Source organism: Anabas testudineus, chromosome 19, assembly GCF_900324465.2.
Source record: "Anabas testudineus chromosome 19, fAnaTes1.2, whole genome shotgun sequence".
Classification (NCBI taxonomy): domain Eukaryota; kingdom Metazoa; phylum Chordata; class Actinopteri; order Anabantiformes; family Anabantidae; genus Anabas; species Anabas testudineus.
Genome location: NC_046628.1, coordinates 9,180,866 through 9,195,991, shown reverse-complemented (window position 1 = coordinate 9,195,991; position 15,126 = coordinate 9,180,866). Strand labels below are relative to the sequence as shown.

At 37.0% G+C, this 15,126-nt stretch overlaps 1 protein-coding gene across 1 annotated transcript in view; it reads right to left on the bottom strand.

Annotated features, from left to right (window-relative positions):
* The window catches only part of LOC113156338 (alpha-tectorin-like), an 80,731-nt gene that overhangs the window by 33,783 nt on the left and 31,822 nt on the right, over positions 1–15,126 (bottom strand). Inside the window, exon 4 of the mRNA XM_026351417.1 lies at positions 835–840. Within this exon, the coding sequence (XP_026207202.1) occupies positions 835–840 (6 nt within the window). The remainder of the gene's footprint in view (positions 1–834; positions 841–15,126) is intronic.

Here is a 15,126-nt window from a genome sequence, read left to right as displayed (position 1 = left end):
ACAGGCAAAAAACAAGAAACCAAAGTACAACAGTAAATTTCTGCACAATGGCAGACAGGCAAATCAAAGAAACAGGTAACTAATGTCCAAAGTTCAGAGAGGCAAAGTACACAGGATCCAGAGGGGAAGAAAACAGGGTTGAGAAGGATGGCTAGGAGCAAGGCTAGGAGCAGGAGCAGGACTGACAGCGGGAGCGGGGCTGGTAGCAGGTTGGAAGCAGGCTGGAAACAGGTTGGGAAACAACATTTGATAGCAGGCTAAGAGGTTGGAAGCAGGCCGCAAACAGGTTGGAAGCAGGCCGGAAACAGCTTGGAAGCAGGCTGGAAACAGGTTGGGAAACAACATTTGATAGCAGGCAGAGCAGGCAGGTTGCAGGTTGAGGAATGACGACCACTAACAGTGGGGAGAGAACTGAGGAGAGTCTTTGTAGGGACAGGGGAACGCAGGTGAAGCCAATGTGCAATCAATTCCTGGGAGCACAGCGAGAGAAGTGGCTGGTGGTTAGAGACCAGAGGGAGAGAGGTGGAACACCCACAGTTGGGCAGGTACCAGGATGAAACTATTACACACTGCCCACAACAACTGTGGCTGAACACTCACAGTGCGAGTTTGTATTTCTGTGGCTAAATGTCTATCTCGATCTGTGATGAGGACCGTGCTCCACAGACAGCCTATTCTGATTGATCCCAACTCTCACTTTAGATCTGACTGGTTCATGTGTTGGATTAAGGTTTCAAAAGTTTTCAAATGAGTTTTCACCATGAACATCAAATATTTCACCTAATAAAAGTCTTTGTCCTTATAATTAAATCCAAGTTTGAAATGAAGCTCAACGAACTCCTGTATTGGCAATCACCCAGAAGAATAAAGATCAATCTGACGCACGGATTTACAGCGTTGTTTCCGGTAACGTGCGCACCAGAAACTTTCCTTGTGAATACAAGAGACTTTCTCATGTGCTCGAGATAATAGGTTAGTTTCAGAGGAACTGAGCAGGCAGAGACAGCAGGTGGCAGAGACGAGACAAACATGTTGTCATGAGTCAACATCACAATAGGACACTTTGATCTGCTATTTCCTTCTGTTACAGGAATGTGATACCTGAGCAAAAGGTAAAGGTAAATGCCTTTTACTTGGTTACATGTGGGTAATTGCTTCTTAATAACTAGCAACCAAAAAGAAGGTGCAGTTATTGACTCTTAGTCTTAATTATGCAGAGTAAGTCAAGGTATTTTAATTTATACATTCAGAAATTATTAACAAATCTTCATTTTTCTTTAATTGTTTTGTTGGTGAAGATTCTCAGTCATCCATGTGAATAAGAAGAAAGTCAAGTTGCCAGGGCTTACCTTCTACTTCACTGTTTTTGTAGAACTGTGTGTTCCTTTACGTTCTTAATATCTGACCTGCATTTTGTGGTAGGTTTTTACCTCTTGCAAAAACTTTCTGCAGTTAGTCCTGCATTAGGATATATCAGAAACTTACTTCTCACCTACAGATTTTTGTTTTAGAGGGTTTCTGGTTTGAGAATTTCTTATTAATGAAAAATTAATGCATAACATGCAGAATGTAAACAATTTCAATTGTTTTATATGTTTAATACTTAATATTCTAATTAAATACTTTTTTTTTTTTACTTTAGAAACAGAAAACTCACTAAATCCTCCGATTTTTCCTTGACTCTGTTAATGTGCACTGATAAGTTTGTCAAAATGTAATTATGTGTTTTCAAATTACACTTTGCGTAGGATTTGGCTATTATGTGACCTACCCTGACACTGAATCCTCAGTATCCTAACAATTAACAACTCATGTGCTGGTTATTTCTAACATGCAACACCAACGAGTACTCACACACACACACAAAAACCCTGATCTTCCAAACTGAAAGCAGTAATTACACACATTGAGAGGAAAGGTTTTTACCAGCTTTAATGGTTTGAATCTTCTGAATAAATAGAATTAAAAGATGATTGTACACACAATGGACTCAGAAAATGCTTAAATATCAACTTGTTAGTCTGATTTTAAATGCTAACTGTTTTTTGTTCCCATTGTGGGTGTGTGTATGCAAGAAGTAATCAAATTATAACTACAGTTCAATTAATTACAGTTTACAGTTGTTGTTTTTAATAATAATAATGTACTCTCCATGTTAATTGGTGAGATGTGAAAATGTGACAACATTACATTAGAGTAATAATGTCAGTGTAAAAACCAAACTGGCAGGACAGTTTCAAAAGAAACTCCTCATTAATAAAACATAAGAAATAACAACAAATTCAACATATTTTACTGTTTGCTGTTATGCGGCTATGTTTTCCTGTTTTATTTTGACACTGTTAATGGGCACTGACAAGTTTGTAAAAATGTAATTATGTTACATTTTTTTAATTAGTGACTCATGTATGCTTTAGTCTAACACAGCATGTATGAAAATAATTCCTCATGTTCTAATAGCCCTGTCGTGATGATTTCCTTAATGAAGTGATCTTACAAACTGAAAGCATTAATCTCTGAAGATGCTTAAATATCTACGTGTTAGTCTGGCTTTGAATACTAACTGCATGTGTCGACACACTTGGCAAGTAGTCACAGTCTGTGGAAAGTATGTCTGAAGGATGGATAAAGGTTTTGGTGTCAAAGAGAGTTTTTTCTCTCCACTATCACCTAGTGCTTCTTTAAGGGGGATTTATTTTTATATATAATTTATATGATTTGTTGTTATATGGACGTAAGTTACATAAGCTGGCTATATAAGGTCAGCTAAGGTCTGTACTATCTGGGTTAAAGAAATTGCAGTTATTATGTTCTCTATTGTGCAAAAGAAGATGAGGTGTCAGCATATTTTACTGTTTGCTATTATATGGCAACATTTTCTTCTTTTGTTTGTTTTTTGTTCTGACAATGTAAATGTGCACTGACACGTCTGAAGTTTGTAAAAATGTAATTAGGTTTTTAAATTACAGTGTGATGTGTTGGCTCGTGTATGCTGTACCCTGTCTCTGAATTTGTCAATAAATGCCTCATGTGCTACAGTGACTCCAGATAAAACAAAATAAAATAAATTGAATACTGTTTTATGTAAAGCAAAAACAGTTGAAACATGATCTGAATGGAATTCTTAACAGATGTAAAAACCACAAGCAGGTTTTAAAGTGCCCATATTACGCAAAATCCACCTTCTGGTCATTTTGGTCCATTTATATGACTCTCTGGTGCATGTAGACACACACTGAGCATCTTCTGGTTTTATACAAACCACTACCTGAATGGTCCATTCATGCTCAAAATTATGTGTTGTTGAGTCTCTGTGACCCAATCCCTGTTCAGGCTCAGTCCAAACACTGCCCACAACAGCCTGGCTACAGCAGACTCACTTTGAAAACAGCAAAACAGAGTCAGCTGTCGGACAAACTCAGTAGTCTCTCATCTTCCTCTATTCTCATTTCATTTGTTTTATTTGTTTGTTTGTTTGTTTTACAAACTTCATTCATAGTTCATTGTTTGGAGCTGACAACTCCAAAACTGGTAATTTTTGAGCGGGACTGTTTGCACATATTTTCAGACTTGCTGCTGACTATACATGTAAAAGTCACACAGGGAGAGCATGAAAACTCCACACAGAAATGCGCCCGGCAGATTGACTCCAACAGTTCTAATTCCACTAGTATAATGAGTTCATCCATAAGACTTATGAGGACACTGAGTCTTTGCTTGTTAGTCATAAGACCAAGACCCCTACTTACAGCTGATTTTACAGGGGACTGAAATGACAAAATATACACATAACATGTATGTTTGTTGCAATTGCAATGTTTTGTGAAGCTTTAACTGAGCATACAGATCACTGTGCTGTCTCTGAAACTGTTGAAGCAGGTATTGCATTCATTCAAGTATTATTATTATTATTATTATTATTATTATTATTATTATTATTATTATTATTATTATTATTATTATTATTATATAACCAAATTATCATAACACTGACAGGGAGAGGTGGCATGTGGGCCAAAAAAATAAAACTTAAGAAAAATAGTTAAAAATCTTTAAAAAAAGAAGAACCACTAAGTAAATCTCCATGTCGATCTCTGATGAAAACCACACACAGCCCTTTCTCATTACGTGATCTAAGATCTGACTGGTTCAGGTGTTGGATCAAGGTTTCAAGTGTTCTGATTTCCTTAGTCACAGTTTTCACTATGAACATTAAATATTTTGCCTAATAAAAATGGTGACTTATCAGAAAAGCTGATGTTAGTCTCAAACTAGACTATAAAGTGACAGATTTCTTTTCAGATCACTAAATAACATCTCCCCAGATGTTTTAGCATTTTACTTGTTCTGTATTCGACCTCACAGCTCTGTGACTTCCAGCTTGATCTGTGCCAGAAAAGTTAGAGACTGTCCCTCCCTCGTTGCAGCGTCTCTTCTCTGCCCTCTGCTGTCGCCGCCTGCTCTCGTCTGTTTTCCAAACGGGGCGCAGTTCATCTGAAACGAGCCCATAATCTGACTAAGAGTATATAAATAGGCGGTTATTGGATGAACAAGTACTCAGAGGGAATAATTGTTAACATATTATATATATATATATATATATATAATATTTATTTACTGCATTTCGGCCCGCTGTAAAAGCAGCTGCTGCTTCTTTAACAGCCTGTGGGCGCTCATCTGTTTTTGGTTCAAAATTCAGACGAGGTTCGCATAAAATATACCAGTGATAACTAGCAGGCAAAGTCTTTGTCCTTATAATTAAATCCAAGTTTGAAATGAAGCTCAACTAACTCCTGTATTATCATGCTCCCATTAGAATAAAGACCAATCTGACGCACGGATTTACAGCGTTGTTTCCAGTAACTTGCGCACCAGAAACTTTCCTTGTGAAAACAAGAGACTTTCTCATGTGCTCGAGATAATAGGTTTGTTTCAGATGCACTGAGCAGGGAGAGACAGCAGGTGGCAGAGACGAGACGCTGCAATGAAGAGGGACAGTTTCCAACCATCCTGGCCGCATTCAGCAGTTTGAAGGTCACAAATATTCACATCCTGCGAGTCTGACATAGAATGAGTAAAATATAATTTTATCCTCTGCTTCAGTGTCTATTGTTTGTTGTTTAAAAAGCTGTGTTTGATGTGTGAGATGCTGTGTTTTTGGTTAACTCAAAATTGAGATTAGCCATTAAATGATAATAAAACAATAATCTCTGTATTTTGGTCTAGTTATCACGTTTTTATGATTTTTTAAACTTTTTACTTGTTTACAATAAACTACTGAAGTGAAGTTTTGTTAAACGTTTGATGTTCTCAAACACACCACCTATTTCCTGAACAGCTCACAGAAAGTCATTAATGTGTGTCTTCTGCATTCCACTGTCAAAATTATAAAGATGTTGTTATGAGTCAACATCACAATGGGATACTTTCATCTTCTTTTTCCTTCTGTTACAGGAATGTGGGCATGCTTTAAGAAAACGTGAGCAAAAGATAAAGGCAGGAAGAGAGGAGGAAATAGTTAACAAACAAATGAAAATCACTATAGCAGGACAATAAGTTTAAATCAGTCATTCTCACCTGATTTATTGGCCCATTTGTAATGAATTTAGAAAATACAGATAGTCATCTGTTGGTGTTATTCGATGTAATAAACTACATGCTAATTTTGATGGAGATAAGGAATTAGGGACTTAGGGCCACTCCAATACCCTGATTGGATAAGGCAACAAATAAAAATACTTAAATACTCCATTAAAACACTTCTTTTACCCTTCAATACCTTACATTACTTATGACTAATATTATAAATTACCACAAGAAAAACAAAAAAAGATAAAAGTGAATAATGCACATTGGTTCCCCTGGTGTTCTGAAGCAACATTACTCACCAAAAATACAAAAAACCAAACTTAACAACAAAGAGAAATACAACTTAATAGCATACAGAGCATAATATGTTGCAAACTTGTTAGCAGGGACACCACTGAGATCACTTGTCCTGTAGCACTGCTTGCTTTCTCCACACTGTCTGCTAAAAACGAAAGATTTACAGTAGGTCAATTGTCCAAGTTCTATGTCATTCAGAAGAAGAATACATCATTTATTAAATGGATAGAGAGCTTTACCTGCACACTTTGATCTTGAGACTAGTGGTCCTAGTGAGATGGCAGTAGTGTCATGGTAAGATACGTCTCTGTGAAGTCGCCCATGGTCACCTGGGTAGCAGTGCTGCAGGAAAACCACATCAATGGCATTTACATATGCTTCTGTTGTTAATCTCTTTAATCTTAGTACAAACACAGGTGTGAAGAACTTACAGCTGTGCAGTTGTTGTGCCTAAGAAGACAAAGGTGGACTTGGCAGTGCAGGTAGATGGATGAAAAGTTGGTGAAGCTGAACATCCTGAAGGAGAATCTGGCCACAGTGGAGATGCCATTCTGAACCAGCTCAACTGTACCATCTTCTTGATTGGGACACCTGGATGACAGAGGGAGTTGTAGAAGGTTGTTACCTTTTGTTACCGGGCTGACAATAAAGGACCAAGGTTAAACTCAAAAAGAGAGGATGGTTGAAGCATATGCAGTGAGGTCCTGTTAAGGTTAATTTATGTTTTTATTTCAAAAACAAAATATGTGTTTTCTAAGATAAGGTGAAGATGCAATAGTCTTTTACTGTGCACTAATGAGATCCCAGCGGGTAGGATAGTCAGCATCGTTGACCGGCGTGGCCCAACAAGACTCAAGAATGGTGGAGATCTGACGTTCATCCACTCCTTCTGCCCGCACCTCCACATACAACCTCTGATCTATTTCCACTTGTATGGTACTGTTACTGGTCAGGGGGACGTGGAAGTCAGCGTCCTGGTAAGGGATCATTCTCAAATGATACTGTCCATGGCCACATGGAAGCTTCCTTCTCACAATGCTGCACATAACAACATATAGTGTGAGTACACTTGAGAAGGAACAGGTCCCTGACAGATCTTTAGTCATTTAAAAACAAAAAACTTAAAACCTAGAAATCTAATATCGATTTCGAATACAGTTGATATAAAATGTGTACTACATACATTAAAATGAACAAGGACATTTATATATATATGTAAAACCCTATTAGCATTAACTATGGACAGTTATTGATATTACAAGGACTGTATTAATCAACACCTAATGCCTGGAGCTGATAAAGAAAACAGCTTTGTCACCTCTCTATAGGGTTGATGCCCACATCCATGGACAGAGCCTGACTCAGAGGATATGAGCAGCAGAAACCTACAGTGATGTTTCTCTGGCGATGGACTAGACCTCTACCGAAATCCACACTGCCCTCCATGGCATTCTCATACATGAAATGTGTTCCATTGCTCTTTAGGTTAAAATGAAAAAGTGGTATTAGTTAGTATTAGTTGTAATAACTAAAACTGTACTTAGCCAGCATTGAGAAATCTGTGGTGTAATGACTGCACCTTGAGGACTGTTCCACAAAGCTGGTTATCATTGTCAAAATGGAACAACAGTCGTCCGTCCTGGACAGTTCCCCTACAGGAGTCATCACGAAGATGGAGGGCCCTAAAGTCAAAGCCAGCCTCAAACAGCTGACAACGTGACACTGACATGGTGCCTGAGCTACTGGAACAAGCAATGGACGAGTCTAGGATAGAGACAGAATTTGTATAGCTAATTTCAATCCACTGTTTTTTGAGAGAGTTGTGAAGGTGGATATTAGAAAAATGGACAACAGCATATTGTGAACAAGTCTGGAGGTTTAAATTGTTAGGTACTAAATGTTTAGTATTTTGACTCTAACTTAAACGTGAGTGAAATCTATTGTTGTGTATTCAATGACCATACCACTATGTTTAAGAAATAGATACTCCTCATCGTACAGTTAAACACTGTCAATTCAAAGACCCAAAAAACAAACCAGACCAAGCAGCATTTTAAGAGATGTTGCCCTCACCATAGCTCTGACTGTTGGGTCGAGGGTAATGCTCATCACAGAAGCAGCCGTACACACCGTCCTTTTGACCACACCACTCATAGTCTGTACAGTTCAGACTTTCACAGGGATCTGATTCAGCTATGAAAGATGGGGATAAATGATGCAAATTAAACAAGGCAACAGAACATAAAACATAAAATATCAATTGCAACAACTAGGACAAGCATAAATCCAGTGCAAACATACCACAAGACAAAGCTGAACGCCAGTCAGAGATGTTCAGTCCCAAAACTGAGCAGGTCCTCTCATATGCTGACACTGCAGAACACAGCATGTTGTTGGCTGGAGTGTACAGGCAGAGATCATAGATACAGGAACTGAAAAATGGCTCAGGATTAGAGTGCTGGTGGCAGGCAGCAAATGGGCCACTGCTGTTGGTGATGACACTACAAAGCTCTGAGTATTCTTCCCTAAAGCGACAGTTGTTCTGTCCATCACCACTCCTTACATCGGTGGATCCACATCTAGAAAAGACATTTGGTTGATTTTCTGTTCCATATTTATTGTAGTATGTATAGTATATGAATGCCCTACAACCTTTCTACAGCTGCTCACCCTGCTTGGCTTGTGTTTGCCTTCCAGCTGTTTCCAAATTGAAAGTCATTTTGTGCCAAAGTTCCATTGGGAAAGACTTTGTCATCTGCAGGGTTGTTGTTGAAGTTTCCACACATCCCAGTGACTTTGTTTCTGCGGTTTTGGCCAATTCTGATCAGTAAGGTGCTCTGGCCATCAAACTGAACTGTCAGGTCTGTGGCATCGACCATGATGTAGCTTCCCTGTCTTACTATACTAGCTAATGTTCCTGCAGTGGCGGGGACAGAAACCTCACTTCCATTTACCTGGAGGGATGACAGATTTTACAGAGACAGAGGAGCTTAGCTATGTTTAAACCAAACAGTTATATGAGCTAAGTAAGTAAGTAATAAAGAGTTTACCGTTAATTTTGTGTTGGCTCCGATCCTGATGTACACACTCTCTGTTTGTCTTGAGAGATAAATATCCACCTCTGATACAAAGGACACAACGTTATTGCCATGGTGATTATTGGTGGCTGCCACCTGAAACTGGGTTTCACTGATGTCATGGCTCACGCTCTCAGTGATGATATAAGAGCATGTGCCCTGGAAATGAGCCAGTGCTCCATCAAAGGTGATGTAGTGTGGGTCTCCCCACACAGTGCATGTAGACATTGAATCAAAACAGCCCAGCTGACCATTTCTGATGGTGCACTGTTGTGCAGCAGAGCAAGATGTAGCAGAGCAGCGCAGGTCATTGGGACCATGACATTCACATCTCTGGGAACAACCCTCTGTCCAGAAGGACTCACCAGCCTGTAGTATGTGGAAAACAAGAAGATATTTAAAACGGTTTCTGACTTCTTCATTATTCCTTCAAAGCAGTAAATGTTTTTTTTTTTTTTTTGTTCTAAATATTTCAGTGACAATCAAACCACAATTGTGTGTTGGTGTTTAGCATGGTTATTCAAATCTGATGTTTTATTAATTTACAGTCATGACTTACATTATAGTAGGAACCATCATGCTGGCACCCACAGTGTCCCACAGGGACACAGCTTGTCCCACTCCTCCTGAAGCCTTCATTGCAGAAACAGCCCTCAGAGCAAGCCTGCTCACAGGGGGCATTACAAGTGTGGCCACAGTCTGTTCCACACAGCTCATAATGGCTGTTGGCTGGACAGTCGATTACTTGATAATTGAAGAAATAATGATGTAATTATTTATATTTTGAAAAGAATAATATTAATAGTAGATTAAAAATACATTACGAAAGTAATGTCAGTAATTTGGGAAATATGCAGAATATTCTGATTGCTGACACTTTGCTGAAACTGATAGTAGAGCTTACTTGATGCTGGAGTAGTCACTGTAGCTATGAAAAGAAATCAAAGGTCAGTTAATCAATTCAGGTAGATGCATCAACAAAATAAAAGTGAAATTCATTACAGTATTTAATTGTTTTATGCCTGTTTTATGTCTGTGTTAAGTATCCAGTTCCACAATTTCTCTTTTCTACTGCATGTTGCCCAAGAACATAATTTGATGGTCCCTATACCACAAAGGTAAAGTTCCTAAGCAAAGCACTTGTATTCAGTGGTTCCACAATTGTGGAACAAAGCGTTTTTGCTCAGTAACTTCAGTCCAAATATTCAAAGAACTGTTGAAGACCGAACTCTTCCTCAATCTTTTTTCTAAGCACATAAAATAAATTAATTCACCTCTACATTAACATAAGAGTGATTGAGAATTAGTTTACAGATCTGTATGTTGTATGCTGTCATCATCATAACCACACTTCAAGGTATTTTTCACATTCACATTTGAAGCTAACATCTAAGATATTCATTCCTGACAGTCATAGTGCTTAGTTCTACAATTTATTTCTCCTACTGCACAGTGCCAACACACATATCTGGTGGTCCCTACACCACACAGGAAAACTTCCCAAGAAAAAGTATATATCCTATATATCTAAAATCAGTTGACAATCACATAAAGATAATATTCATATTTATTCACCAAATAGCAAGTTCAAGGAATTCAGTGACGTCTGTATCAAAATAAAGTATAACATACACATTAAAATCATTAATAACAGTAATGGCAGGATTACAAAATGAGTTTACAGTTTTTTAGGATGTGTGCTGTCTTTATTATAAGCAGACTTAGAAATGTTTCACATTGAAATTTGCAGCTAACATCTAGGATACGCATTCCTGAGCACTTACCTGATGGTCCAGGAACAACTTCATCTATGAAAAGAAATACATATTAATGAATGAAAACATATCAAAATAAAATAAATACATCAACAGAAAGAAAAGTGAAACTAATTACAGCATTTAATTGTTTCATGATAGCTTGTTTTTATATTTGATGCATTTTTATGTAAACCCTTTTAAAATGCCGGGCTTGATTTATTCAGATTAGATTTTTTAAATTTGGCACATTTTCATGTAAGTTAGGTCTGTGTAGAGCAGTAAAAAGAAGTTGATAACACCACAGAAAAATGTGTTAAAATTCTTAAAAAGCTTCCATGAAATCTAATCGCAAATGAATCATTTTAATACTGTTTGGTCCACATCAATGAAACCCACCAACGCTCTCTTCTAAAATCTTTCTTAAGATCTAAAAATATGTAAGTTTAGTCTTTTCTTTCTCTGTTGCTGCAGACAAGTCTGAATTTGCTGCAACTCGTCACCACACTCATGGACTCGCCCGTTCTGTCGAGGTGACATTTAGCCCGTAAACATTCATTACTAATGGGAAATGGTGATAATTAAAGGCGTCTATAAAGCTAAAAAAAACTTTAAACTATTAGGTGAAAGTATGAGGTATGTAAAGCATTGAGGCACATTTATTTTCATGCATGTTTTTTTTTTAACCAATGTCTATAACTATTTTTCTATGATAGAAACACTTTTTAATAATGGACAAACACAATTCTGATAGTTCACCTAGGAGTCATTGTAGGGTTTCGCAATATAAATTGTACACAAGAGAATAAATGTATAGTACTTTAGGTTATGTGCTGCCAACTAGTAGTTACTAGTAACAAGTATACTTAAATCATTTAAAAATATATATATATTTACATTGATAAACAGAGACTGGTCAGTGAATTTGACTAAATGCATCAACAGAAAAATTTTATTTTATTAAATACTCACTTATGATGCCCAAAAGCAGCACAACATGCAGCATGACTTGACATGCCATCCTTTAAAGCTTCAAATTCCAACCTGCTGAACAAACATAAACTATTAAAGTCCCATTAAAGTAAAAACTGAAAAGTACTGTATTTTATTATATGTTGTAGAAATCTGATGTTTGTTTGTTTGTTTGTTTGTTTGTTTTTTTGCATTTTCATTATTAAAGTTGAAGATAAAAATGGTTATTTTTCATTTATTTATTCATTTCAATTAATTAAATTCTATGATAGCCATTATGCAGAAACATTTAAAGATAATGGTACTTAATTACCTGCTCTTATCTGCACCTTATGTGCTTCTCTAGTCCTCACACCTCTTGCTGATGTGGGGCTGTAGGGCTGTGACACAGAGCAGTTTTATACCTTGAAAGCTGGAGTCATTCCAAAAAATGCCTTTGGATTTGTTACATGTGGTTAATTACTTCCTAATAACTAGTAACTAAAACGAAAGTGCAATAATCGACCTAAATCTTAACTGTTGTAACTGCTGTGAATATTTTGTTACAATCACTGTTGTCTTGCCCTGCTTTAGTAGGAAATGTGTAATGTTCAACTATATCGACTTTCATGAACTCTCATTTCATATCAACAAAATCTTCCATGACTGATTAGCAGCTGTCACATATCCAGATTATATTTTTAATGTTATTTTAAAAAGTAAATCCAAAGACACCTTCGCTCCACTCTTTTTTGAATTTCTTACACTTATTATACCGTTCATATTAAAAGATTTTCTTAAATTACCATCTGATATGTCTAAAAAGATAATCTTAACTCAACTGATATGTAGTCAGATGAGGTGTTAGTTAAAGCCAAAGTTAATCAGTAAGAGCCACAGTAAACAATGGCACAGGTAAGCAGTGAAATTTTCAATATGCAGGTTCCTTCTTCATGGGCAAGGTGTGTGCCTAAAACCAATGAAGGGTGTTGGTTAATTCATTATTAACTTCAATAAAAACCAGTGTGACTAGTTGGACATTAGTTTTTCAGTTTGTGTCCTCTCTTTCTGTGTATCTTCCTCTTTGACTTGGATGTTTCCAGAATGCAGTTGCTGACCCAACCAAGCCGCCAAGTGTTTTGTTTGCTGCTTGTTGCTGTTGTTCTTCAGTTTCCTGTGTTCTTTTCTCGCCACAAAGCAAGTGTTTTTCTATAGTCTGTGTTCCATGTTTGTAGAAATCTAATAATGTGTTTGGGTTTTCATGTTTGAATGTGCACACGTGTTGGCTTGTCTATGGCCTAATCTGACACAGAATGATCAGCATGCCTCACGTGCTAGTAACTCTTTCAGGAAAGACAAGAGATGCGTGGGTGGGGCAAAAAAACACTGTCCTGTATCTAATGTAGTGAGAAATACATCATCAGAGCTGTTTGCTATTATATGGCAACATTTTCTTGTTTTGTTTGTTTTTGGTTCTGACACTTGTTATTGTGTACTGACAAGTTTGTAAAAATGTAATTATGTTTTTAAATTACAATGTGATGTGTTGGCTTGTGTATGCTCTACCCTGTCTCCTAATGTGTGACAGTGCCAACAAATGCTACAGTGTGCTACAGTGACTCCAGTCATGACTAACCCTAATTAGTTTTCTTTCATGTGCCCAAATAAACTGGTCTTCCAAATTGAAAGCAGTGATTTCATAGTTTTGGAGGCAAAGACTGTTTCATGCAAAACAGAAACACAGGCAGGTTTTTACACAAAAACACTTTTTGGTCATTCTGGTCCATTAATATGACTCTCTGCTGCATGTAGACACACACTGAGTATGTGAGAAGAGCACTTCCTCCTTTATTTTTACATCTTCTGGTTTTATACAAACCAGTCACTGAATGGTCCATTCTTATTTCACGTTCAAAATTACGCATTGTAAGTCTCTGGGACCCGATCCTTGTTTGTTTTTACAAACTTCATTCATGGTTAATTCATGAGAGCTGAAAACTGCAAAATTGGTCATTTTTTTAAAGGTCTGTTTGCACACATTTTCAAAATTTCTGCTCACTTTACATGACATAATCTCCATGTTGATATCTGATGAGGACCGTGCACCACAAACAGCCGTTTCTCATTGATCCCAGCTGCAGTAAACATATTAGGATAGAGACGTATCACAGAGATGTGATATTATACTTTTTGCATTTAGGCCTGCTGTAAAAGCAGCTGTAGACGCGCACAAACTAAGCGATGCATCCTAAACAGCCTGTGTGCGCTCATGTGTTTCTGACTCAAAATTCAGACGAGGTTCACATAAAATATACCAGCGATAACTAGCAGGCAAAGTCTTTGAATTTATAATTAAATACAAGTTTGAAATGAAGCTAAACTAACTCCTGTATTTTCATGCTCCCATTAGAATAAAGACCAATCTGACGCACGGATTTACAGCGTTGTTTCCGGTAACGTGCGCACCAGAAACTTTCCTTGTGATTACAAGAGACTTTCTCATGTGCTCATGATAATAGGTTTGTTTCAGATGCACTGAGCAGGGAGAGACAGCAGGTGGCAGAGACGAGACGCTGCAATGAAGAGGGACAGTTTTCAACCATCCTCAGCAGTTTGAAGGTCACAAATATTCACATCCTGCGAGTCTGACAGAGAATGAGTAAAATATAATTTTATCCTCTGATTCAGTAACTTTTGTTTGTTGTTTAAAAAGCTGTGTTTGATGTGTGAGATGCTGTGTTTTTGGTTAACTCAAAATTGAGTTTAACCCTTAAATGATAATAAAACGATAATCTCTGTATTTTGGTCTAGTTATCACGTTTTTATGATTTTTTAAACTTTTTACTTGTTTACAATAAACTACTAAAGTGAAGTTTTGTTAAACGTTTGATGTTCTCAAACACACCACCTATTTCCTGAACAGTTCACAGAAAGTCATTAATGTGTGTCTTCAGCATTCCACTGTCAAAATAATAAAGATGTTGTTATGAGTCAACATCACAATGGGATACTTTCATCTTCTATTTCCTTCTGTTACAGGAATGTGGGCATGCTTTAAGAAAACGTGAGCAAAAGATAAAGGCAGGAAGAGAGGAGGAAATAGTTAACAAACAAATGAAAATCACTATAGCAGGACAATAAGTTTAAATCAGTCATTCTCACCTGATTTATTGGCCCATTTGTAATGAATTTAGAAAATACAGATAGTCATCTGTTGGTGTTATTCCATGTAATAAACTACATGCTAATTTTGATGGAGATAAGGAATTAGGGACTTAGGGCCACTCCAATACACAGATTGGATTAGACAACAAATGAAAATACTCAAATACTCCATTAAAACACTTTATTTATTCTTTTACCCTTTAATACCTTACATTACTTATTGAATTACATATTGAGTGATATTTGATGATGATGTGATGATGATGATTTAAGGTTATGAATTACAACAAGAA